The 26,704-nt window shown below is 39.4% G+C and overlaps 1 protein-coding gene across 2 annotated transcripts; it reads left to right on the forward strand.

Moving 5' to 3' along the window:
• The first annotated feature begins 1,342 nt into the window (after positions 1 to 1,342).
• Positions 1,343 to 26,160, forward strand: bcl3 (BCL3 transcription coactivator). 2 transcript variants are annotated; one of them, XM_078933598.1, is made up of 10 exons: positions 1,343 to 1,406; positions 1,654 to 2,111; positions 2,655 to 2,772; positions 15,018 to 15,126; positions 21,345 to 21,546; positions 21,965 to 22,053; positions 22,138 to 22,215; positions 22,644 to 22,811; positions 24,022 to 24,115; positions 24,189 to 26,160. In XM_078933598.1, the coding sequence occupies exons 2-10, from the start codon at positions 1,661 to 1,663 to the stop codon at positions 24,296 to 24,298; spliced, it is 1,419 nt and encodes a 472-aa protein (XP_078789724.1). In that variant the 5' UTR covers positions 1,343 to 1,406; positions 1,654 to 1,660; the 3' UTR covers positions 24,299 to 26,160. The 2 variants fall into 2 exon arrangements, with proteins under 2 accessions (XP_078789724.1, XP_004078290.2); XM_004078242.5 differs by having other exon boundaries at positions 1,350 to 2,111.
• Positions 26,161 to 26,704: the final 544 nt, after the last annotated feature.

A 26,704-nucleotide genomic window follows, 5' to 3' on the forward strand; every position in this document is an offset into this window, starting at 1 on the left:
AATGTTAGGGTGTTTTAGGGACTTTGAGCTTGACTTTCCGTTGCCCACTCCACACTTCAGTGGAAAGTGGAAAGTCCCAAATTGACCCTGGTAATCAAGTCCTTTGCTGGGGGTGGGGTACCATCCAATTAAAGACAGTTTTGGATGTTTGCAAAATCCCATGTGTGTGAGAGCAGGATGGTGATTCAAGTGTGTGTAACCTGCCCACATGCAGGGCTTTTGTAACTATTCTATATTTTACTTTTACCACTATAGTGGTTTCCTTAGCTTATTCAAGAGTTTATTCCCTCCTGCTAACGATTAATATCCAGTAATGTTTGGTCACAATCTGGGTGTGTGACTTTGTGCAAACTAAAAGTGAAATTAAAGCCTCAGATGGTGAAATAGCTGCATGGTCCAAATATTACAACACTGAAACAGAAGATAATGAGTTCAAATATAAATATAGTACATGTTTATAGCTAAAATCACAAATATTAAATGAATGTGACAACACTGACACCTCAAGGAACAAGTAAAAGGAAACACTTGCAAATGCCAAAAAATAATACCAAAGGCATTTTATTTTCAAAATATGTTGTTTTTTTGTGTCATTTTTCTTAAAGGACGTCTTTTAATTTCATAATTTTGCATGAAAGTTTGGGGATATGCAATGGAACATTCCCGTGAGGACTATTAAATCTCTGACAGCAAATAACTGGGGCGGCCGTGGTGCAGCGGTAGGGCGGTCGTCCCATGATCGTAAGGTTGCAGGTTCGATTCCCGCCTTGCACGCCCATGAGTCGAAGTGTCCTTGGGCAAGACACTGAACCCCACCTTGCCTCTGGTGGTAGGCGGGCGCCCGTGTTTGGCAGCGGAGCGACCACCAGTGTGTGACTGTGTGTGTGAATGTGTGTGTGACTGGGTGAATGGGTCTGTGACTGTAAAGCGCTTTGTCCTTGTAGGAAGAAAGGCGCTATATAAGTATACGCCATTTACCATACGCCATATATAAAAACTGCTATCAGCTGTTTTGTGTTTGATTTGTTTATGTCAAACCTGGAGTACAGCACCGCGAAAGTTTCCCTAAATTTCCTTGGAGCTCGCGCCCATGTCTCACAGGTGTACACCTTTCTTTTGATGGCTTCTTCTGGAGAAATTCAAGGTTATATGTTTTGGTCTTGTTTTTAAAAAAATAACCACTGTCAGAAAAGTCGGAAATGCCCCCCCCCCCAAAAAAGAAAAACAAAATCACCATGAATCGGTCGCAGCCTTTACCTCCTTTCCTGTCTCGGTCGGTTTGATGAAGTGCTTCAGTCGCTGTGTTTCGGTTTAAAGCGAAAGTACCGAGAAGTGTCAAACTGGCGTTCATTCGATCAGATGAGCGCTGGCGCAGCTGCACGCTAGGTGCGCTGGGATACGCGTGTGTACGTGTGCGTGTTTGAACTCCAAACTATCAGCTGCTTCTCCGCGTTTGCATCCGTCTGTGAATTTGATCGCTTATCTGAATGAAAATGACACAATGATGTGATCGGATCCGTGCCCGTTTTTTTAATTTTTATTTGGGAATTGCGCATAACTGACCGTCTTTCTATTGCAAATAATACGCCTTTTTTAACGCTAGTACAAGTTTCTTTTGTTGCTTATCTGAAACTTTTTTCTATTGATGACAAGGGTGGTGATGACCATGAACGGCGACCACCAGCTGGCTGCCACTGCACCGCTGGACTTGTCAACATCAGCGCGACAGCGCACAAACGCAGGATCCAAGGATCAGGACTACAGTCTCTGCGTCGGCGACGCGCGGGTGACGAGCGGCTCCCCATCGCCTCCTGCAAGTACCGGGACGGGCAGCTCGGACGCCCAGAGCCGGAGCGCGCCTCGCAAACGCCCGACGGACTCACCTTCCTCTAGGCTTCCCTTAAGGAAACGCCCGATTCCAGCGGAGCCAAGGCGCGTGGAGCCGCCACCGACCCCAACAGTCAAATCTGACCGCACATCTCCCACGGAACTCACCAACCTGCCATCTCAGGGTTTGGAAAGCAGGGTTGGAGTTGCACCAGTAACTCCCAAAGAGCCAGGACACAGTCCAGAAAGATATCCATGGTGCATTTTGCCACCTGTTAATTGCGGTAAGCTTGCCTTGACATTTAAGATACACACATGTGATTTTTTTTTTAATTAAATAATCATGTTGATGATGATTGTCGATCAGTCATAAACAATCTATTGTTGAATACATTTTGTTGTTTAAATATCATGAAATTTAACTTGGTTCCAGAAGCAGAGATCCAGTTCTGACCTGCCAGCTTTGGCAGTGACCTTTCATTAATGTCACCGTGGACCCTTTTGATCATGAAAATGGCAAACGCAACAAGTTCCCTTCAGATTGTGACTTTTCTTAATGTGTCACTACACAAGCAGCCGCAAATACAGCAGAGTCATGTTTGATGCAGCAGCTACAACAAAGAAAGTGTCCAGTCAGCCTTTTTGCAGGGTTCACTCAGCCTCATCGCCTGACAGAAGTAGCATCTGGGTCAACTCATAACTGAATACTACGTGTTCTCACATGTGTATCTTAGACGGCACTTTCATGTTTCCCTATTTAAAAAAAAAATTCCCTATAGGGATGTTTACTGTGTCTTTTCCTCTTTTCTGTTTGCCTTTCCTCCCAGTTCATCCAGTTTGCTACCTATCTCCAATCCCAGAGCCGCTCTACCCACCCACTTATCCGCCTGAAGACTTGCTGGCTAGAATTTCTCTGGCTACACAACAAGATGAAGATGGAGACACGTATGTTGATCTGTTTAAAATGACTTAACTGGAGGTTTTACCGCCTCTTTGTGGCATACAGTAAATTAAGGCAAACATCCAAGTAGCTGATGCCCTTACTGTGTTTAAACCAACGTATGCACTTGATAAGAATTGTCATCCTCAGTAAAATGAAAGGGAATAAATAAGCTGACTGTTCTTACATAGAAATTGAACAAACTACAAAGATTTCTGCTGTGTTCCATAATGATTACAACCCAGTGCATACATTTATACAAACCGGGTTTGTCTGAAAGGTATCAGGGTGGTCTGCATGCTGGATATGAGTGCAAACATGTGGTTGGCGCTAGCCTCGTCTTTTTGGCGCTTTTATTTTTTGTGCATGTAGTATACCCGGTACATTGTCATGTTCCTCGATGTAGTTATGCAAAAAAATTCACATCTGTCAGCTGGGTTAAGATTTGGTCAGATATAAAACTTAATGACGCTGACATAGACTATGGATTTAGTAATCGATGATTAAATAAGTGTTCAATTGGGGTTTACCGATAATGAGTAAATTATTTATAAATATTATGTTTTAAATTCCTGCTTCAGTCACCTTTTGATCTATTTTAAAACATTCACAGTGGACTTTTAATTATGATCACATTGTTTTTAGCTAAAATACAACAACTTGTATTCTAGGACTTAGTTTCTGCAGAGTGCTAGGAGTTCATTAGAAATTCGCCTCTGAGTTGTTGACACAGAGTGAGCCTACCTTCATTTCCCATCAACCCCTGTGTTCATACTCTTCCGCTAGCTTGCCTCCACACACCCCCAATCTTACATTAGCGATGCAACAAAAATGGCGGGCAATGTCAGAGCTATCCAGCCATACAGTCTGGTGCCATGATGTCAGCTCAGACAACGACATTATGAACACATTTATTGGAGCGATTTGTCTGCAAGTGGCATGCTTGTGGCTTGCCATAGTAGTTTCTATGTCACAGTTATAAGCTTTTTCCAAAGACATTTTTCGTCTATTCTTGATTCAATATGATTTGAAAAAAGAAATACTCAGAAATACAATCTTAATCTAAGTTTTCTTTCTATATGCCATCCATCATGAAAAAAAATGCCACAAGAATATATTAAAAACACCAGAAACACAATTTTCATTGGAGTCTTTAACTTGAATATGTTGACACAGAAACTGTCTTCACCTTGGCTTTCATAAGTTGATCTCCTTGTCATGTGGTATGTTGCAGTGTGGTGACACTAGCTCCTTAAGATGCTCCAGTCATGTTCCTTCCCTACTGTGTGAATGCAGCACGTTCTGGGGGTGATGCACTATTATATTATTGAGATGAAAGCACAGTGATTCATTTTCCAGTATCAAGACTAGTCTAAACACAGAACCACCTGATCTCATAAAAGTTTTGATATTGCTCAATATGGATGTGAAATCTTTGGAGTATCACCTCAGTTTATTTGTTGTGTTCTCAGTGACTCAACTTAGTATATAAGGTTCACGTAGTCAGTAACTTCTAGTCCATCTGGTCTAATTTTTCACTTTTGGTTCATATTCTGTCTTTGTTGAGAACAACTTGCCTTTGGATGAAAGGGTTGTGTGTTGTGTTTTTATGACTTATTCTGACTGCTTGAGAGGGGGGCTGGGAAGGGTACCACCCACAGGACAATGGTACTCTAAAGCACATGAATGCAAATAAGAAAACTTGAACGCATGGTTACCTAGTCTGTGTGAAAGATCAGCATCCACCCACACGCTAAGTAAAGTGAGAAACTGACAGCACAGAGAACAGGGGAGCCCACTCACGCAGTCATGTGACAGAGAACAAAGCCTGTCCAAGAATTGGATGACACTTTAAAGCTGCAGTTTCAGAAAGTATCACCTTGATTTGCATCCACTCAAAACAAACCCGTGATGACCAACATTTGCCAGAGCCATGAGTCCCGTGACATGCCGCAGCTGCTTTCGGAAATATTGCAGATAAATACTTCTTTTCTCTTCTCTGTTGATCTTGTGTTAAGTCATCTCCTTTTATTTGATTATATTACTGCATCTCCATTTATAAGTATGTGGTCTAAGTTTTCAATTTTAGCACAAAGGATAGAGTTTATGAATATATATAATAATGACTTTGGTTAGTTGGGGAGTGCCTCCAGCTCAAGTCTGTAAATTCTGGAGAAAGCATCTCCTCTTGCCTTTTTTTTATCCTGTGCACCGTTCACTTATGTGAAAATATTTAAGTTTATGCGTATATGCAAAGATGAAAGTGTTGGTATTCACGCTAGCTCTTGCGTCAATGAGCCCCCCTGAGTTTCTGGAAAACCAGTGCGATCTCAGTTTATAACATGATTGTGGTTATTCTCAGGTGTCTGTGTGTGTCTCTTTTCTTCACTGTTTTTAAATGAATGGGCTCAAAAAACCCAAACATCCGTTCCCCACTTCCTCATTTACCGCTTTCTTTCTATCGCCTTGATCGCTCTTGCTCTCTCTCTCTCGCAGTCACACAAGTACACACACGTACACACTTGTGAGATTTGCAGATGAGGCAGCTTAACTTACCAACAGATTCCTTAAAGCTTCCAATCAGTCAGTAGAGCAACATTTACAATAACATTGATGATAAATTGACCTTATGATGTCATAGGAAATAATATAGATTTATATATGTGTGTTTATGATGTTTTAATTGAATTTGGCAAGCATATGCACATAAATCACAGTGGTTATAACTTTCTTATGCATCTTTAATTTACCACCTGTCAAACATCAGTTCTTTGTAGTTATTTGCTTATTTCAGTTACTGGTTGATTGAAATTTTGTCCAGTTCAATATAAAATATGCTGATATGACTTATATAAAAGAATAACACTTTTTAAATCATCTTTTGATCTATTGTAAAAGCATTCTCAGTGGTGTTTTAACTATGATTATGCCATTTTTAGCCAAAACCAAAAAACTTGATTGGACAGAGCGCCAGAAGTTCATTAGAAATTCGCCTCTGAGTTGTGGGTGGGACTGTTTGCCGTGGAGTAAGCCCACACTCCTCCCCCATCATCCCTTTGTTAACACTTTCTCCCGTTAGCTTACACCCGCTCCCACCCCCAACCTAACATTAGCGGTGCAACAAAAACGACGAGCTATATTGGAACCATCCAGCCGGACAGTTTGGAGCTAGATGCCAACTCGGATGAGGAACACAAAGATATACATGGATCTATTTTTTCATACAAGTGGATGCAATAAAAATACAGCAGAGCAGGGATCTTCTGGCCTCTTTATAGTGTAGTTTGTACCAAACAACTACAAGCTTTTTCAAACTGATTTTTTGTCTGCTCCTCTTTTACAACAGTTTTGATCAAGAAATACCCAGAAATGCATTATTAATCTTTATTTTCTTCACATTTGCTCTCTATGAGGAAATGCTTCAAGAACATGGTAAAAATACCAAAAACCTTCTCCGTCTTGGTCAAATTCTCCTTAAATACAAGATTCACTTTCATTGTTATGCAGATGACACTTAGCTCTACATCTCTACCAAGCCAAATTCCTATCTTCCTCCCACTTCCCTCACCGACTGCCTTCTTGCGATGAAATCCTGGTTTACTGCAAATTTCCTTAAGCTAAACAATGATAAAACCAAACTTCTCCTGATAGGCACTAAATCCATTATAAACAGCATCCAGAACTTTTCCATTCCCTTTGAAAACTACTCCATTTCCCCCTCCCCTTAGGCTAAGAGTCTGGGTGTGATCTTTGACAGCACGCTCTCCATCACTTCACACATCAACAGCATCACCGGGTCTGCCGCCGTCTTCGCCTTTCCCTCAGCCCTCATTCCACTGCAGTTCCCGACTGGAATACTGCAACTCCTTTCTTTTTGGTTTACCACAAAAAAACTCTACGAAAGCTACTGTTTGTTCAAAACTCAGCTGCCAGAATTATCTCTCAAACACCATCCATCCAACACATCACACCTGTTTCTGCAGCAGCTCCATTGGCTATTGGTTACCCACAGAATTACATACAAAATACTTCTCCTGACTTTTAAATCCATCCACGAACTTGCCCCCTCATATCAATCAGATCTTGTTCATGTTGCCACACCCACCCGTACCCTCAGATCCTCGTCCTCCCTTCATCTGGATGTCCCCACTGCCCGCCTTGTCACTGTGGGGAGCAGAGCATTCAGCTGCTCTGACCCTGGGCTCTGGAATTCACTATCTCCTGACCTCTGAAACATTGGCTCTCTCTCACAATTCACCAAGAAACTAAAAACTCACCTTTTCTAACTTGCATATTTCCCCCCCTAACTTGGCATTCCTGGCCTGTTTTAAAATGCATATTTTACTGTACATTTTATTGCTTTTATTTTTATTTTCACTATTATATACCGCAACCCTGGGTCCTAGATAGGTGCCTAACAAATAAAATGTACTATTATTATTATTATTATTAAAAACACAACTTGCAGTAGCAGTGGGTTTTAATCTTATACTTAGGAAATTTAGCATTTTTTTACTTCAGTTATTTCAACAATAGGATCTTATATCTGCTGACAGATTAACAAATAGTGACTGTTTCTTTCTGTGTTTCTCACAAGGTTTAATTTGAACAAATGCCTAATGTCTATTCAATTGTAAAATTATTAAACTCTTTTGCTTTGGAGTTCATCTCTCCCACAATTGCCCCAACTGCAGTTCCTGAAATGGCCTCTTGGCTTTATGAATTCCCTTTACCTTGGAATTTCATGTTGTGCCACTCTTTTCTTTTCAGTTTGCTCCAGCACGCCAAAATAGGGTTGGTTCTTTCTTTTGATCGACAAAGCACAGATGTGAGTCTGGGGAACCTGGTCTTTCACAAGCTCCGGTACTGAGCTAGTCCAGGTCAAAGACTGGCTATAGTGAAAATGAGGTCAAGTTGCATTATTAAGCTCGGATATTTAGAGTTTGTAACATGTTACGTAAAAAGAATATGTGTAAACTCAGTACGTAACTGACTAAAAATAAAACAGAAGTAAAGTCATACTTTAGCAATAGTTCATTGAAGGAATTGACATCTGTCAGTTTGGCATTCTTGCCACAGAGGTTAAGAAGTCATAAGAACTGCAGTGACTCTTGGAGACTCATTTTCTTCCAAAAAAATGAGCCTTAAATATCCATAGTCAGTGAAATTCTTTCTTGGTTCTTTGGAGAGACGGCTAAAATGGCTCCCAGCACCTAATCACACACCCGTACAATAATAACTGAGTAAGGAATGGCGTTTCAAATCAATTTCTTTAACCATGCCATGGAAACGCAGTCACTGTTTATCTGATGCCATCTATAAACCTATCTGTGTGCTATTTTCATCAGATATTTTATATTATAAACAATGATCAACCTAAAAACGTATACATGACTTTTGCATAAAGATCAATGCTTGCTTTTTGTGCAAATGCATCAATATCAGCTATCTGTCTGAACCATTTCTTCTGTCTGATCTGTTCAGATTATGACTATGACCACAGCTTAAATGTATGATATTGGCAGGTCTGAATGTTGTGTCAATGTTGGAAGCATGACCTTTTACTTGATTAGTATGTTAAAAACCCCCCATATGATGTAAAACAGTATGTGTAAAACAATATGTGATGGAAGTCATGTGAGCTTTTCTTGTTTTTTTTTATCTTGTCAGCTGAAATGCTGTTATTCACATTGACCGCTTGTTTTTCAAGCAGAGCAATAACATCTTTGACGTGTATTCATCTCTACTTTCACATTTTATTACATCTTGAAGGTTTGATCAAGTATTTTCCTTTTAAGAATATACATTTATGTCCTCTAATTGACGCCATAGACATTCATATGTTGAACGAATACTGTCTGACGTCACCCATAGGATGAATCCTGAAGTGGGTCAAGTACATTGAGTGGAGTTTGTTCTGCTCTCTTCAACAAGTATCCATACCCCCCCCCCCCAAAAAAAAAAGAAAATAAATAAAAATAAAGGAAGAAATACATAAATAGACAATAAAACACTTTACTTTCACAAGGCTGTACAGTCCCTGACAAAAGTCTTGTCGCTTATCCATTTTATAGAAACAAAAACGTATAACCTCACTGTTAATGAATCCATTGGTTTTAGAAATGTCTCATATGAAAGCTAAAACCCTCCCAAATTATGTTCAATATACTAAATAAAATTGCTTCACTGAAGAAAGATTGATCATTTAATGAACAGAGAAAGGTCACATTTTGGCAAGACAAAAGTTTTGTCGCCTTGTCAGATGATGCACCCAATCCTAGATTACACCCTCACCTGTGATCAATTACTGATCAATCAATTAGTGGGTGTGTATAAAAAGAACCCCAGCACACCAGGCCTTCACATCAACTGCAACTTGACCTCTGACAACATGCCTAAGATTCACCCTGAGACCAAAGCGTTGATTATGAATACAGACTTTACAAAAGTGTCTGGACTCAGTTAAGAGCTGGATGAATCACAACTTTCTCCAACTCAATGAAGCCAAAACTGAGGTCCTAGTTTGTGCTCCTGACAGTTGTCTCCCCAAGATAATCCATGAGCTCGGCTCACTTGCTTCTTTTATCAAGCCCTCTGTCAGGAACCTAGGTGTAACTTTAGACCCGGCTTTATCCCTGGACTCCCATGTCGGGTCACTCGTTCGCTCTTGTTTTTATCATCTAAAAAACATTGCAAAATTGAGTCCAGTTGTGTCCCGTTCTGAGATGGAGATGCTCATTCACAGTTTTATATCCTCCCGTCTCGACTATTGCAACTCCATCTTCACATGTTTAAGTAAAAAATCTCTAGAACGGCTCCAGATTGTCCAGAACGCTGCTGCTAGGCTTTTAACCAATTCATCCAAGTTCTCACACATCACCCCGTTGTTAATGCAGCTGCACTGGCTCCCCATTCACTACAGAGTGCATTTTAAAATCCTGGTCTTAACATACAGAGCTCTTAATGACCAAGCACCAGTCTACATAAAAGACCTGGTGCAGCCATACACTCCCAGCAGGTCACTGAGGTCATGTGACCAGGGTCTGCTGGCTGTTAAGAGAACCCGTTTAAAGACTAAAGGAGACAGAGCCTTTGCCACGGTGGCCCCATCCCTCTGGAACTCTCTTCCACTCAGCCTCAGATCTGTGGACTCAGTGTTTTCTTTTAAAAAGCAGCTAAAAACATATCTTTTTAAAATAGCCTTTTCTTAATTTCTTTTTAACATGTGTTTTTACTGTGTTTTACTGTTGTTTTATCGTGTTGTACTGTGAAGCACTTTGTGATTTTTATCTGGAAAGGTGCTATACAAATAAAGTTTATTATTATTATTATTATTATTATCAAGAGGCTGAAGACCAGATCCACTGCTGAGGTGGCTGACACCTTCAATGTGTCTCAGCGTCAAGTACAAAGAATAAGAAAAAGATTTGAAGAGACTGGAGATGTTTTGACAAGCCCAGGTCCGGCAGACCCCGCAAGACAACTGCTCGGGAGGAACGTTTGTTGGTTCGAAAATCCAAGGCCAGCCCCTTTTCCACTGCAGCAGAGCTCCATCAGGCCTGGTTACCTCAAGTCCCTGTGTCAACCAGAACAGTTTGTAGAATTCTGGCTCAAAATGGCCTCCATGGTCGAATCGGTGCCCAGAAACCAGCACTAAACAAAAGGCAATTGTAAAAACGTGTGGCATTTGCCAAGGCCCACAGCCTGCTAAAAGGATGGGCGCTGGAAAAGTGGCAGAAGGTGGATTTCTCAGGTGAGCCTTCAGTTGAATTACATCACAGCCGGCGCAAATATTGCAGGAGACCAACTGGAGCCCGCATGGACCCAAGATTCACCCAGAAAACAGTTAAGTTTGGTGGCGGAAAAATCATGGTCTGGGGTTACATCCAGTATGGGGGGTGTGCCAAACATTTGCAGGGTGGAAGGCAATATCAATAGCCTAAAATATCAAGAAGTATTAGCTTCCTCTTGCATTCCCAACCATGAAAGGGGTCAAATTCTGCAGCAGGATGGTGCTCCATCGCATACTTCCATCGTGGGACTTTTAACATTAGCGTCATATGGAAATGGATCCTTTCCCAGGCTGGCCACCAGTGGGCTTTTGAGGAACTGCTCCAGTTAGGTCTGTTATGGGGTCATTTTTTTGAGTTGGCCTAAAATCCCTTTTCTACCTCAACAAACTGAAGATAAACAACTTGGAATTGAAGAAGCACTAACACAGCCAACTTTTCACCAGCCCCTGAACGCAGCATAAATGCACGAGTCATTAACCTCTTTAACACGCTCTTTGACACAAAGTAAATCATCAACTGTTTACGCGATCAATGTGATTCAGCTGATTTGGATGCGGGGAAAAGCGGCTTTTCAAATTAACTGCATAAAGCAGATTTTCTCCACAACAAAATCAGCTGATTTACCGTATATGCGTAAAAGAGTTGCGGTAGTAGAAAGAATGTCAACACTGAAGCTAGTTCTTTATTATTAAAGGGTTATAAAAGTTGTGAGCAAATGCATATCGTACACCAACATGTATCAGGCCTGGTAGGAAAATGTGTGCAGAACAACACAGGTAGAGTGCTTGACCTCTGAATCCCCCCCGACACTGAACTCCGCATCGCCCCTGGTGGTTACAGGTTGGCGTCATGTAGTGGAGCTGCCATCAGTGCGTGAGTGTTTGTGTGCTTGGCTGTATGCGACAATAAAAATGTTTTGGCCCTTATCAAAGTATGAGTACATGCCTTTTACCATCCCCTCTGCAGGGCTGATGTTCAAAATGTTGTCAGAAAATACTAGTGTTTATTTAGTTGTTGTATGCAGGAATTATCTAATCTAAAAATCCAGAGTTCTAAATAAAAAAGTACAATGACCTAAATCTCAAGAAGCAGCATGATCATCCAAGTTTGCAGAAACTTATTTCCCACACGAAAAAAAAAAAGATTGGTCCTGGAAATTGGCTCGTGGTTTGTGATGCACTCAGCAGAGTAAGTCATCATTTCTTGTTAAGAGACTGACAGCTTCCCTTTTGTTTATTCTTGAGAAAAAAACCAGCTATCGCCTCACTGCTCAGCTGGTTCACACACAACTTGGTGTGTTAGATTTATTCTGATCAGTCGGTCTGGCTGCACCCTCATCCACAACAGGATACCACAAACATGCTGCCTTTTTTCTCAGGCGTCCTAGCTCTTCACCTCCTTTCTCGCCGTCTCACATACACACATACAGTTGGGCTGACTGTAATGCAGCAGGTACGGTACTCCAGCCTGCGTCAGTGCTGCTCTGCCCGGGTTTATCTCAGGTTGTGGTCTACCCCACTTCCAGGAACAAGAAACGGTAAAGTTTCATCTTTAGAGAAAGGAGAGCGAGATGGATGGAGATAGAAAAAGGTGTAGCAAGAGAGATAGGATGACTTCAGGTCCATATGCATGCAGCTAGGTAAGATTTGGTTTTTGAATGGGAGTTGAGCTCAGATTTAGTATTTGTTTACTTGTAAAAAAAAAAAGTGCAGTCTTAGCCAGAATAGGACATGTTACAACACTGTCCACTGGAGCCAAAGTGATAAAGTCCTTCTCAAATCTTACATGGACATTGCTGCATTGGTCTCCAAGGAATTTAGATCATTACTTGTGCTTGTTTGGTCATTTTTAATAAACACAACAGGGTCTTCATCTTTTTTTATGCTGTGAGCTCAGTTACAGGAACAAGGATCATCTGAGGAAAGAACCGTGTCTCCTTTGACATATTAAGTTCTGCTTTTCGTTCTGAGCTAATCATCTACTTTTTTTGCAGTTAAACTTCCAATCCGCTCTGACAAAGCAATGTTTTACTTTTAACAACTGTTGTTAAGTTAAGCTTACTTTTTGCAATAACAATACATGCATGCATCTTTGAGAATTTTTAAAAACTCACCCTAGAGTGGTCATGTTTATGATTCTATTCAACACATTGTATTTTACACAGTTTTTTGTTTAATTTAATAATGATGAACATTTCTACCTCAAATAAAAATAAGTACAGTAAAAATATAGATATTTTTTTAATGGATCAGTGACAGTTTAACACAGCACTGGGAGGAAGTGCTGCAAATGCATTCATCGCTTTCAGAACTTATTTTCTGACTTTATTATGTTGCCTTAGTGCTTTTAAAGTTATTCTGAAGAAATGTCACCATTTCCTGTCTCATAATTGTACTGCTTGTATGTTTCTGTCTATTCCACTGGAAGTTGACTGTGCAAACCTGCAAGAAAGCCCCTGTGAGAAAACTGTTCAGCTTTACAACAACATTTCAGAACTCATAGATCAAGATAGAGGAGCATTAATGGTCTCTTTTCAGTGACAACAGGAAATGACATAAAACAAATCTGGCTCTTACTGGAAGTTGCCTGTTCTGATGGTGTGAGAAAAAAAAAAGTTTAAAAAAAGCCCAACCCTATATGCTAGTTTCTGCAGCCTGCCCAGCCCTGTGCTCAGCTTCCTGCTCTTCCTTGTCCTGAACTCTGGCCTCTGTTTGTTCTTATGCCTCACATATAGACCACAGGTGGTGGTTTCCCCTTTAGTCATGATAAGGGTTCAAGATATACAGTATGTACTGTGAGTCATACTTGTACAGCCATGGCGCAAGTAGGATAAAAATGTTCATGTCGACGTTGTCTCTACTGATTTTAAAACAAACGTTAAACCTGCTCAAGCAAGAAGAGTAAGAAAGACAGAGTTCAGATGCAGAGATCCAGGCCTGCACAATGTATCGCAAATTGATCGTTGTCGTGATATCAAGCTGTGCAACACACGTATTGCAACAGACGTTGCGATAACTGCTAACCTTAAATGTGCTAAAACTATTTTATGGCAGCTTGAAGTGTTTAACCAATCAAATAAATCACCAAGACCAATCAGATGGACCCCTTCACATTGTTGACCGAACGGATAGAACCCTGTTGTGTTAGATGTTCGCCTCTTATGTAGACGAGGGTCATTTAAGTTATGTTGACTCTTATTTAAATTAAACGGTTGCAGTGAAATGGAAATTATGTTTTTGGTTGTTTTGCTATTTGTTCATGTATTGCAAGTTATATCGTCATCGCAATATTGATCACTAATATCGCAAATCGCGAGTTTTCCTCATATCGTGCAGGTCTGTCAATCTTAGATTAATATGCAGCTGCAGATATTCAACCAGGCCTTGTTTGGTCCACAGTGCAACTGGCTATGCTGAAATACAAAGGGGAATGAGTGAAATACTGTGAAATTGTATTTTATAGATGCTGTAGTATTGGATTCAGGTCAAATAAATTGATAAATATTTAAAATGTTGAACAAAAACTTTGTATTGTAAATCAATAGTTGGCACAATGCAAGATCTGCCATACTTTAATGCAAGTAATACTCAAATTAAATCAAAATTACTTTAGTTTTCTGATGGAAACGTCCTTTGCCAGTAGAACTCAAAGCAGAGACGGATAATCGTCAGTAAAATCAGTTAAAGATTACTCTCGCTGAGTGACAGTCAGCCCCTCCTGGACTTCTGACAATTACTCTTTTCTCTGGATTTGTGAACTTTCAAGTTTACTTAAAGGTTATGTGCATTGTCTGTGGACAATATGTGCAGAGTGATGTTTTACATAAAAATATACCAAATTCCTCCATCTTGATTTATGTATTTATTTATTTTAAAAAGGATTTTATCCGTAGCCAAGCAAACAGATAGAATCTGAGAGCCTCCTCTGATGGATAGATGGTGTTTTAGACCTGACTTTGTAATCTTTGGACAGAAGAGAGGTATATTTGCACACACCCCTCTTTTTTTGGGGCTAAACTTTATTTTCTTTAATGATTTTATTATGTTGAATATTCATTTTAAGAATTTCAATACAGGAAGAGAGAATGCACAATTATGTCACAGAATATAGATGTTTAGACTAGGGACACACAAAACAATTAGCAGCTGGCAACTACTTAATTAAATTCTACTAATCACATGATGGCTCAGTTGGCTGCATGTAGGACTGGCACCTGGGAGACTAGGGTTCCTTGTTCTGATTCACAATCATTTGAATAAAGAAATACTTAAAAATGCAATTTTGAGCCTCATTTTCCTAATATATTGCCTCCATCATCAGAAAAATGCCACAATAACATGTTAAAAAAACCAAAACATACTTTTCATGCGAGTGGGATTTGTGCCTGGAATGTTTTTTAGAATGCAATAAGTGTTTTGTTTGCTAATTGTGCATTTGTGTCTTTGTTCTCACCATAGAGCCCTCCATATTGCTGTGGTGCAGGGAAACTACGCCATTGTCTGCAAACTTATCCACCTTTTGCTGTGCGCTCGCAGAGGACTTGACATCTACAACAATCTTCGTCAGGTGAAACTACAGCTTTAGAATTTACGCTTTACATACCTGCCACAGACACAAGGAAAGGAAGTGCCCCAAGGGTTATACTGAATTAAAACAATTATTCATGGATTCAACACAATTTCAAATTGAAAACCCCTAATTCTATATTTATTTGCTAAACAAACAAACAAACAAAAAACACACAGAGCCAATAAATAAATACAGATGTATTCATATAGCTTTCTTGTTGTAAGGCGACACGACCACGCAAGCCCGTTTATTCAACCCTCAGATGATAAAAAAATCAGAAAGTGACTTTTTTTAACATAAGGAAACATCTCAGATTTTTTTTTTTTTTTGCCCCAGGAAAAAACGTTTCACCTAAATGGTTAAACACTTGATTTGAATTCTTTAAGGGTATTTAAATGTTTTAAAATAGAAAGATATCTTCCGCTACTGTTCTATAGTTAGCAATCTGTGATTTTGTAGGACATAGTTTCTGCAGAGCGGCAGTAGTTCATAGAAATTCGCCTTTTGAGTTAAGAGCATAACTGTTGGCACGAAGTAAGCTTACCCTCAGTTCCCATCATCCATTTGTTTACCCTCTCTCTCGCTAGCTTACAGCCTCTCACAACCCCAACCTAACATTAGTGGTGCAACAAAAATGGTGACTAATTTCGTAGCAATCCAGTCGTACATTTCTGAGCCAGATGCCAGCTCAGACGAGGAAAACAAATATGTACAAGGATCTTTTTTTTCTGCAAGTGGATGCATCTGAATGGAATGGAGTGGGTAGCTTGAGGCTTAACATAGTAGCTTCTAGGTCACACTTACAAGCTTTTACAATCTAAATTTTCTGGCCTGCTCTTGATTCACAACAACTTGAAAAAAGAAATACGCAGAAATTGCAATTTTAATCTGAATTTTCTTCACAAATGTACTCTGTCACAAGAAAAATCCAACAAGAACATGTCAGAAACACCAAAAACATGCTTTTCATTGAAGTGGGTCTTTAAGTATCTCTAAGACACAAACCCTTCTCTCCTTTCCTATCTAATAATGCTGATATGTTAAAAAAGGTTAAAAAAAGAAAAACATGAAGAGCATTGGTTTCCGTTTTGCAGCTTTCTGTGTTATCTCACACTCTTACAGTCATGACAGTTGAGGTCCATGCACAGGAATTCACCCTTCCTGGTTTCTCCACGTGTGGTTGCCATAACCTCCAACAATGTGCATTTTGGGAAGGACTGTGCGTGCTTTCCCATGTTCTGTTTTTTATATTGTTTATGGTTCTTCTAGCAACCAGTTTCCCTTTAAGTAGGGATTTTTCACACTTAACGTGCAGGGTTTACCAGATTGTGAAATTCAAAATAAGGATGATTGAGGTGCATGGAATGCCTCCTGTTAATGTCTATGCATCTCATAATTGCAGAAGCTCGGGTTGTACAGGTTCCTGCCTTGCATTAGTAGTAGGTGTCAGGAAATAACGTGGAGTTTTGACTATCTGGAGTGGCATAAATTTACAAACAGATTCAAAGCAATGTCACTGGCATAACTAGTCTGTTTGCAGATTTAAAAAAAAATTAAAAGTTTCATTTTCTAAAGTCCCACTAGCTGTCACACACCTAGATGTCTGAAATGTGCTCTCCACATTTGACCCACCCCCTGGGGGAGCGGTGAGCTGCAGACACCATTTGGTGGTTTCACCCCCAACCCAACCCATCAATGCTGAGTGTCAAGCAGGGAGGCATTTCAGATTTAGTAACCTTATATGACCTAAACTGCAGCATACTGGAATGTGCACAAGGATTTCCTTTTAAGTGTTTCCCAATCCAGGGTTGTCCAAAGTCCCTGCCTGATTCCAACACTTCCACATGCTCTCCCCTCTCTTCTCTCAAGCTCATTACCTTCCTTATCTGCTCTCTACCAGCTGCTTTTTAAAATCTATCCACAAAGAAAACACCTGAACAGTGCAGAGTTGTTGTTCTCAAGCCTGGGTTTTTCACACCATGCATGCCACCACAGGCGCGCTTACCAGAAATTATGCAGCCATTTATCACTGGTGGCTCATTTTCCTTATCAGAGAGGTTTGACAACCTGGCTTTTGTTGTAAACTGCCTTAGCCATGCACATGAACGTTTGCACACACACTCCAACCGTCTCTTCACGCACAGATTTTTTTGTCACTTGCAGTTACGAGCAAAGGGAGATTTGCAGACGCGGGTCCCGTCACCATCATTTGCCTACCAGATTGTGTGGTTTTGACTGAATACCAGGAATAAAGAATACACTAATCTAAATAAGGCTGCAGGGAACTTTTTAATTTTCAAAACATAAAGCTTACTAAACAAACCTTGAGGACAATTTCCAGCATTGGCTAACTTCTGATGCACAAAAAACAAAAATTGTTGTATTTTCCAACATTGATGACAGATCCTGTGTTTTTGTGGTTTTTATTGGGTACAACGTTTTGACAGAGTGTTACTATCAGTGTTGTCACTGAGCAGTTCTGCAGGGCTCTGTGTGTGATTTGCCTCTTTGCTCTTTGATACTCCCACTTTGGTCATGGTACCCCTGCAAAGACAATCAATAGTTTCATTTGCTGCTGTTGTGACAGCTGACGGCGTTGCTGGTGGAGGCACTTACAGTACACTGGTGGAGTTTCGTGACTGAATCCCTCAGGGCCACCTACACACAAACTCCCATGTGCAGCGAAATGTAGTCCGCGCTGAGCAAATGTTGCCACACAGAGAGTGTGCCACTGTTCAATAGTTGTGTGTGTGTGTTTTTTTTATGTGATCTCTTTTATTGTCTGTATGAGCTTGTGTGAAGTTGTGTGAACAAAGAAAACGTCTGTGTGTGTGTGTACTTTAGTATCTATGTTCCGAGAAGTCACATGACCCCCCCCCCTCCCCCCTCCCCGCCTGTCTTGCTTCAGGCGGTTTCTCAACATACCTTGCGCTGAGGTTCAGAGGGTAGTTTACAGGGACTTTCCCTTCCAGCGCGTGCTGGTCTGGAAGCCACTCTCTCTCTGATATCTTTTTTTTAATATTTTTTTTTCACATCTCTTACTGTGTTTATCCTTCAACATTTCAGTAACCTACACATGTGAAATGATTAATGCTGGTGTGATGTGTGCAAACAAGTAAGAGCTCATGGTTGATATTTATTTGCACAACAGAACTGGTTTTCAGCCTCCAACGTCTGCTGCAGACTATGAGTTCTTTATGCTGCCTTCCTTCTCTCTTGCAATGTGTCTAGCACTGCCTTCAGCCTGTGGCTGTTTTTTACGTCTTTTCTCTTCCCATCTTTTTTACCCCATTCATGTTGACCGGCTCATTTCTCAGGAATGCAAGTGTGTGAGGACAGACTCAGGGAAAAGTGTAGGGATTTTCCCTCCTCATACTGTCTTTCCCCTGTGCTGCCTCCCGCCCCTTCCGCTTTTTCCTCATTCCACAGTCTCACCAAACCAACTCCCCCCTTCACTCCCTTCCTCTTATCTTTGTTGTCTTTTTTGTCAAGTCATTCTGAAATCCTTTACAGGAAGCACTGGCGTGACTTTGCCGGCCCTGAGGTGTTTGTTTTGAAGGACAAAGGAGGGTTTATCTGGGAAGTGTCCTTGGCTTAAGGGGAAAAGCTGAGGATTTGTTTGGATAAGGCAGTGATGCAGGCGTTGATATGGGTGATATCTAATTATTTTTCCATCAATATATGATGCATGTCAGATTTCCAAGTAAGTTTAGAATTGGCTCCTCTACTTATATAGTGGGGTGTGATGCAGAAGTAAAAAAAAAAAACATTTCTTTTCAAATGTATGGAATTTCCTGCTGATAAGCTTTGACATTATCCATTTCATTTGTCAGACAGGAGAAGCCAAAACCACTGTCTGTTGAGAATTGCAATCCTTAGTTTGGTAACTTTTGCAACTTTTCCAGTCATCTGACAGGGTTATCTAACGTTCACCGCTGGCAACAAACTATGTGGTAGTGTGCTCTGTCACCTGACAGCTTTGGACGTTGGTTCATGTTGGAGCTTAGGCCTTAGTTTTCTTAATGTACTCCTCCTCTTTAATCAGGTGAATTTCAGTCTGCATAGATGTGTGATTTTAAATGTAGTATGTGATGGACTAATGAACTGTCCATAGGTACCCTGCCCGCCTCCCGCTGGTTGATGATTCCGATAAATCTTCAGCTGACCTCCTATAACCCCATAACACTCTTATTTGGATGATTTGTTATAGTGATAGGTGTTTTGTTAGTGAGTCATAAAAAATAAAAATAAAACACGGCAAGTTAATCCTACAAGAACTTCTTGTAAAACTTCCTGCAAAAATCGACTGCGTTCCAGGAAGTTGGATTAGAATAAGAGAACAAGCAAATGCACCAACTTCACCATAAGATTTTATTTTAGGTCTCTTTTTTTAGACAGGTTTTTAACTCTTAATTTGGGGTGGTAAAACTGTTATTTACTTTTTTAAATAAACTAAACAAACCAAGGAGCTCGTCCCACTATGCTTCCTGTTTAATTTTCCAGTAATTCTACATGCACATGCCATGAAACTGCACTCTGAACAAAATATTTACATTTTTATTTATCAAAGAACAAATGCATTTTCATATACATAATATCCAAATGTCATTGGTTATAGTTACCTTTTCTCTGATAGGATGACTATTTCTGTCTCAACCGGCTTGTGTACAGGAGACTTCTGTGTTTTTTGATACAGATGTCAGAGAAGTGCTGCTATGTTTACAGAATGCTGCCAATCTGAGGCCCAAACGTCAGTTTGAATCAAATTGAAACTGAAATATGAACAAAATCCTGACAAAACCATCTTGAAGCACAACATTGGGCCTGATTCTTCAAAGCATCGAATCATCGAATGCTGGATTAGAGTTTGCTGAAACTCTCTTGGGACTCTTTATTTCCCAGAAATAAGATAGTGGTGAGGCCTCTTTTGCATAATGTTATTTAACTCTAAGGACATTTACAGAAGTGAATATCTTGTAATTGTTAAAGCACACAAAAATGCAACTCATAGAGTACCCAGAAGGAAAAACTGAATGAGGAATGCTTGGATTTTGTTCTCTTGGTGCTTAAGGGCCTTTTTCTTTCTCAACTCCCTTTACTGGAACAAACCTTCAACGTGCACACACACACAAACACACTTTGTATTCCAGTTACTAAAATAGCAAAAGTGAAACTTTGAGATGAAGTATGTTCCCGATTGAATCATTTTTATAACTTAAATAGCATCTGAAAAAGCTGTGTCAGGTCACTTCTGCGTTTGAACTGAACTGTATTGCCTGATTCAAATGAGAGGCTTGTTCACATGGCCACTTTTACATGCTGACCTCGTCCAGATAGAACGTTTGCATTCAGAGGGATCCTGCTCGCCATACCTTATTTTAAAGAAACACCTGACGATCTTCTGACTTTGCAGAGATGACAAGTTCCACCTTTTTGAAGTAATTCCACTCCCAGGTTAGAACAGTGGACAATTTTCTTCGTTGTGAAGGCCTCTGAGTATAAACAAGTAAAAGTTTTTCACATCATGGTAAATTTACTGTAAGTCATGTAGGAATGCTAATAGTGACGGTCCTGCCAAACACATTTTCTTGTCTGTTCAGTTGATAAGTTGGATCCTAGCTCCTTTTTAAATGATCTTAGATCTCTAACCCGTTGTTCTGGTTACAGATGAAGGGGCCATTTTCTTTCAGAAAAAAAACTTTACTTACAGGAAAGAATGAAGTGCTGTTGTGTTTTCAAAAGTCTAGACTTCAATTGGGTTTTGTCTGCTCCATTTACTTTGCAAGCTCAAGCCAACTTGCAGTTAAGAAGTCAGAAAAGAAGCAAATGAGATATTGAGCCTCTGTTAGCTTTTAATGCTGCGTAACACCTACAGCAAATCGAATTTGTTGCAAAACAGTGACCGTTGTATTAAAAGCAGTAAACACTTTCCTCAAAAAATATGACATCCAAGGACAAAACTGCAAAAATGATGGCAGGTTCTATGAAAACTAAATTGTAACCAAACAGAAAGATTTTAACAGGATTTGGGGGGATTTCCATTGTCAATCATTTATTTTTTAAAGATAGTCTCTGTTCATTTTTTTATTTGTCACACAAAATAATAAAGTTTGTATACCCTATTGTTGTTTGGGTTTTTTTTGCATTGAGAGAATAATTTCCTATTTGTTTGAGTTCTGGCCCTGAACCCAGATTTTGCTGTTGTCTTTCTGCAGACTCCTCTTCATCTTGCAGTGATAACAAAGCAGGCTACTCTAGTGGACGCTCTGCTGGGAGCAGGCGCTGACCCTTCCGCTTTGGACCGTCACGGCCAAACAGCGCTCCATCTCTGCTGTGAATATGACCAGCGGGACTGTCTGTCTGCACTGCTGTCTCGATCTTCATCCTCCCCGTGCCTGGAGGCTAGAAACTTTGAGGGTAAGTTTTGAGTCTAGTGAAGAAGCTTTATCTGTATGGACCATTTATTTAGTCAAATATCATTCTAAAATGAATCAAAATGACTATAGGGGGTGATTTCTATTCCTGCACTTCTTTCTTTCTGTTTTTCTTTTACTTTACAATGAAACTGTTAGGTTGCCATGGAAATAGTTTTTCAACCAAAGTTCAGGTAGAGGTTAGAGTCTTGAGGTTGTGCGGGATGAAAACATTTCCTTCTTCAGTTATGGTGTCCCGGTTTTGTGACTCTGGCAAATATGCATGCAGAACAGGAGACATCATCTGTGTGAAAGCTCTCAGAATGAGTATTGACAGAAGAATAGTCTACAGGGAATGCAGAATTAGAATCTTTGATGTTCAGTTGCTTTGCTAGAACTCAGGCTTTACTTAATGCTCACAGGTTTAACCCCCCTGCACATGGCTGTTCAGCAAGGCCATCAGGATTTGGCAAAAATGCTGCTGGATGCTGGAGCTGACATCAATGCTATGGTAAGTCCGTGTTGCAGCTTGATTTTACAGTCTATCAAAGTTTTCAATTCTTGATTTTCAGATGTTTTTTTTTCTCCCAATCAGGACATCAAGAGTGGCCAGAGTCCTCTTGTACATGCCGTGGAGAGCAATAATGCTGGCATGGTTCACTTCCTCGTTGAGGTAATGAGATTGTGTGGGCAGGGAGAAAAGAGAAGGGCTGTGACTCAGCTCTGTCTAATAGGGCTGGTTCTCTCTTTGTCCAAACTTCAAAGAAAATTTTCCAAAGTGTCATCTTTTTAAATCCCGCTATGGCCACTATGAACAAAGGTGTTGTCCTTCCTCTAATAAATGCCCAGTTTAGTTTAGTCTGTTTAGTTAAATCAGTTTAGAATTTTCCTATTGAATTCTATGCATTCATGATTCTTATGATTTTATGTTTACTTTACTTTACGAAGCCCATTGAGACGACTGTTGTTGTGATTTTGGGCTATACAAATAAAAGAGAAAATTAATTTAATCCGAATACAATTTGTTGTCTTTTTAAAACCCATCTGCTGCTACTGTGGTTTTCTGCATGAATCACAAATAAATCTGTTTCTTTGTTACAGAATCGATGTGACGTCAACAGACAGTCATACAGCGGGAACACCGCCCTGCATGTGGCCTGTGGCCGAGGTCAGGTAGACATCGTGCGGGTTCTACTTAAAAGCGGAGCTGACAGTAGCCTGAAGAATTACCACAATGATACACCTGTGATGGTGGCCAAGAACAAAAAAGTAAGAACAATAAGAAAATAATGTATGTTGTACTTGATCCATTAATAGATAATTGTGCTCATATTTTCTAAATCCTGTCTCAATCATAAAACAAAATAAAAATATTTATTTGATTTACATGCTCAAACTCCAGAAAAAGAAAGAAAAAAAAATTAAAGCAAGAAGAGGTTTAAAGGTGTGTGTATCTTCCCCTCTAGTGGACAAATGGGGAAGATGCAATATTTACGGTGGCCCTGAAGTACAAATCACATCAACAAATTGGCACTAAAACATTTTAAAGATCACAACCACAATTACAAATAAGAAAAAAAATACCTTTAAGAAATTACAACAAAATTCCAGACACCAAAACACAACCCCCCCCCCCAAAAAAAGAAAAAAAGAAAGAAAAAGAAAATAAAACGGGAACATTTTGGAAAACATAAGTACCGGTAGTTTCCAGAAATCATGAAATGTTTAAAAAACGGAATACGACATGAAACCAGAAAAGGTAGGTACTATAGGACATTGCTGGTTGGAGGATGAGATTTGATTTATGACATTTGAGTTTTTTGAAATGCGTCTTTATTGTCCACATACTGTAAAATGTTTTATAATTAGTCCAGAACATATCCAGTATGACTTCATGCCAAACAACCTTCGACTGAAATGATGGACAAACGTCATCATCCAATCAGCGATGTCCCATAGTACCTACCTTTTCTGGTTTCAGTCAAAACATTTCAGAAAACTAGTGATTTCCAGAGGAATATGTGTTAAAATGTGTTATTTTATACCAGTTAACTGGTATAAAATAAATGTAAGCACATTGTAACAACATGCAACTCAGTGACTGAGAGAAAAGCTGTCTCTGGTTTGTTCCAGAGCTACAGAGAGATTTACATCTCCTCAGGCTAGTGTGGGTTCTTTGGGGGGGTGGGAGCACTTTCTCCACAGTTAATGACACACAAGATAGTTTAGTATGTAGTCTTGGATTTTGTGTCATGTTTTTCCCCCCTATTCTTCTCCCTGCCATAACTTTATTGTTCAAGTTTATTGTTCATGCTGAACTCCACCTTTTTCCTTATCAAAACTGAGTTCAGCCCCTCCCACTGACCCTGCATGAAGAAGCACACACCCTGTAGGCTGGATAAAACAGATGCAAGATCAATGCTGCAAAATTCACCCAAATACCTGGATATCTTATTGTTTACGGTTTGCAAATCTGCAGATAATAGATGTGTTGCGGGGGAGAGGGACCAAGCAGATCAGAGATCAGAACTGCGTGTCAGTATTAACACATGGGAGCACTTTTATGGAAAATGGTGAGATCATAAACAAAGTCATAAACGAGTTTTCATGGACTATAAAATGATTTATTAATTTATATATTTATAGGTTCCCCGTCTTCCAACCAAAGCCTTGGATCTTCACCCTCCACAACGCCCCACGCCCTTCATTCAAACTACTCTCCAAGGACTTCATCTGCACAGTTTTCCTTTTATTAGCTCATTATCAACCAATGGAATTTGCAACTACCTCCAAACAAGCAAGCATCAAAGAGATAACAGATGTCAGGGCTCTGGACATACAGAGTCAAGCTCTGTGAGGTTGAAACTACAATATTCCAGATGGAATCTGACTGAAGTGAAGATCACCACAAAAGACAGTCATCGTCACAGCTCTGTCTGAGCTCCCATGTCTTTAAATGCTGTATTTCAATCCGTGTGGTCTTTATGGAACTGTGGACATGAATGTTTTCTGTGTTTTAGCCACTAGAACATGAAGATTTTGAATTACTGACTTCGGCACTTCTTTTATTATTATAAAAAGAAAAACTTCCTTTACACCGAAATAGTAAAAAATATACAAATAATTTGTCACGTTTTTCTAAATGTTTGGTTTTTGTTGTCAATAAAAATGCAAAACGTATTTGACCTTCAGGTTCAAGGTCAAAGCCGGACTCAACAGAGGAATCACGTGTTTCCTACCAAAGACAGGTTTTTCCAGGGCTTGACACTAAAATTATAATTTAAAAACATGCTCAAGTTGAGCTAAAATGGTGAACCAATATGTCGTCAAAACACTGCACTTACCGGTACATTACTTTGAATGTCGATAAATGGGTTAATCAGATAAGACTAGGAAAGATAAAGCAAGTTTAACTACAAAACTTTAGTAAACTGCAGTCATGGTATTTTTAAACTTACAGCCAACTGAAACAACGGACTGAGTGAGTTTGAAAAGGTTTCGATTCTGGGGGGGATTCAGGTACGACATCAGTGTGCATTTTTTTGGCTTATGAAGTTGCTTAGACTGACAAAACTTGAAACAGCTGAAAATAAGTTTATCTCTAACAGCATACAGACATTTTGAAACTGGCAGCAACAGGACATGAGATAAGACCCCAATTAAAAATGTTAAAAGATCCAATTGTGCTGTTTTTTAAGTTTACACATAATACTTTGGTGAAAAGGATTTTAAATAAATCCATCCATCAATTGTATTGACTTCTTAGATATTCCTCAGGCTTTTGCTTTTGCAAATGCTCCATTTTTCCCACTTCAGACTTTAACCAGGAGTAGCTTTCAGGAAAAAGAAAGAGAAATAAACACCAAAGATGGCTTGAGTTTCATTTGTAAAATGTCTAGTGTACAGCAATTAAATGTGCAGGGGTTTAAAACAGTTTTAATGTGCTATGTGTCCAAAAAACAGAAAAAAAAAACTTAAACAAGGATCTGTTGTGTTTTATACTGAAAAGTCAAACTATGAAGTCAAACTGGTAAAAATGTTAAATGTTGTTTTTGCTCTTTTGCTGTACTTGACAATTATTCGACTATATTGGATCAAGTATGGTCTGCAATGCAGCATCAAATGTGCCACCTGACCTCAGCACTTCCAATAATTGCTGATGTACTGTACTCCACAGTACTGTTCATCTGTAAGTTTGTCCCATAATTATTACCAGAAAAATGCAAATATATTCACTTTATTCAATTTCAAGCAGACTAAAACAGGAACTTGTACTTTCATTAACTCATTCCTTAAGATTTTTTACTCCTCATCAGTCAGGATATGTTTGAGCCCAGCCAAATCTGGATATTGCATGTTGAAGTTCTAGCTAAGCACCGCCACCTGGCGGCAAAAGAAAGAAAAGCATGCAGTTCATCAATTGAGAAGTTGCAGCATTCTTTGAAACTCAGCACTGTGCAGATTTGCTCTGAGTTCTCAGAGAATAAAGCTTTTGGTAAAAGGAAAGAAATCACCTCAGCTGTTATCTATGTTTCTATCTACATGTAAAAATTGTTAAAAGCATCCAAGAAGCCCTGTGATCCATAACGGCAGAAATAAAAAATGCAGAACTACTAGATGAACTTTGTGCCATTTGTGCATTTGTTTTTATGCGCAAAAAGTAAACTTTTTTTTTTGATGATAGACAAAATAAAATAACATAAAAAAATCATAGACTTTTGTAATTTTTGCAAAATGTGTCTCCTTCATAACTTAAATTTATTCCAAAATAGTTTGCCCACTCCTCAATGACAATTGTCACATAACCTCATCATTCCACCTCTTAGTTATGCTTCATACTATTTTCTCTGACACAGTCACTAATCTGTAAATAATCTGTTACTTTGTTTTATATTAAGATTGACATTTGACTAAAACTGACTCTTATTCCAGGAAAAACAATAGAAAACTGGATTCACCATCTTAAAGCTATCAAATTTCAGCAAACTGGATTTATGGAAATATGTGCATATATTTTGATTCATCTTTAATATTGCTGGTATTTTGAAGAACAACATTTTCAGCAAAACATTTTGGTACATTGTTTTAAACACACTTTTAGTAGATTTCAAAGCTTGTATTAACGCTAGCTATTACTATCATATTAATAGTACCTGTATTTC

This window comes from Oryzias latipes, chromosome 16 (assembly GCF_053564925.1).
Source record: "Oryzias latipes strain Hd-rR chromosome 16, Olatipes_Hd-rR_3.1".
NCBI classification, from domain to species: domain Eukaryota; kingdom Metazoa; phylum Chordata; class Actinopteri; order Beloniformes; family Adrianichthyidae; genus Oryzias; species Oryzias latipes.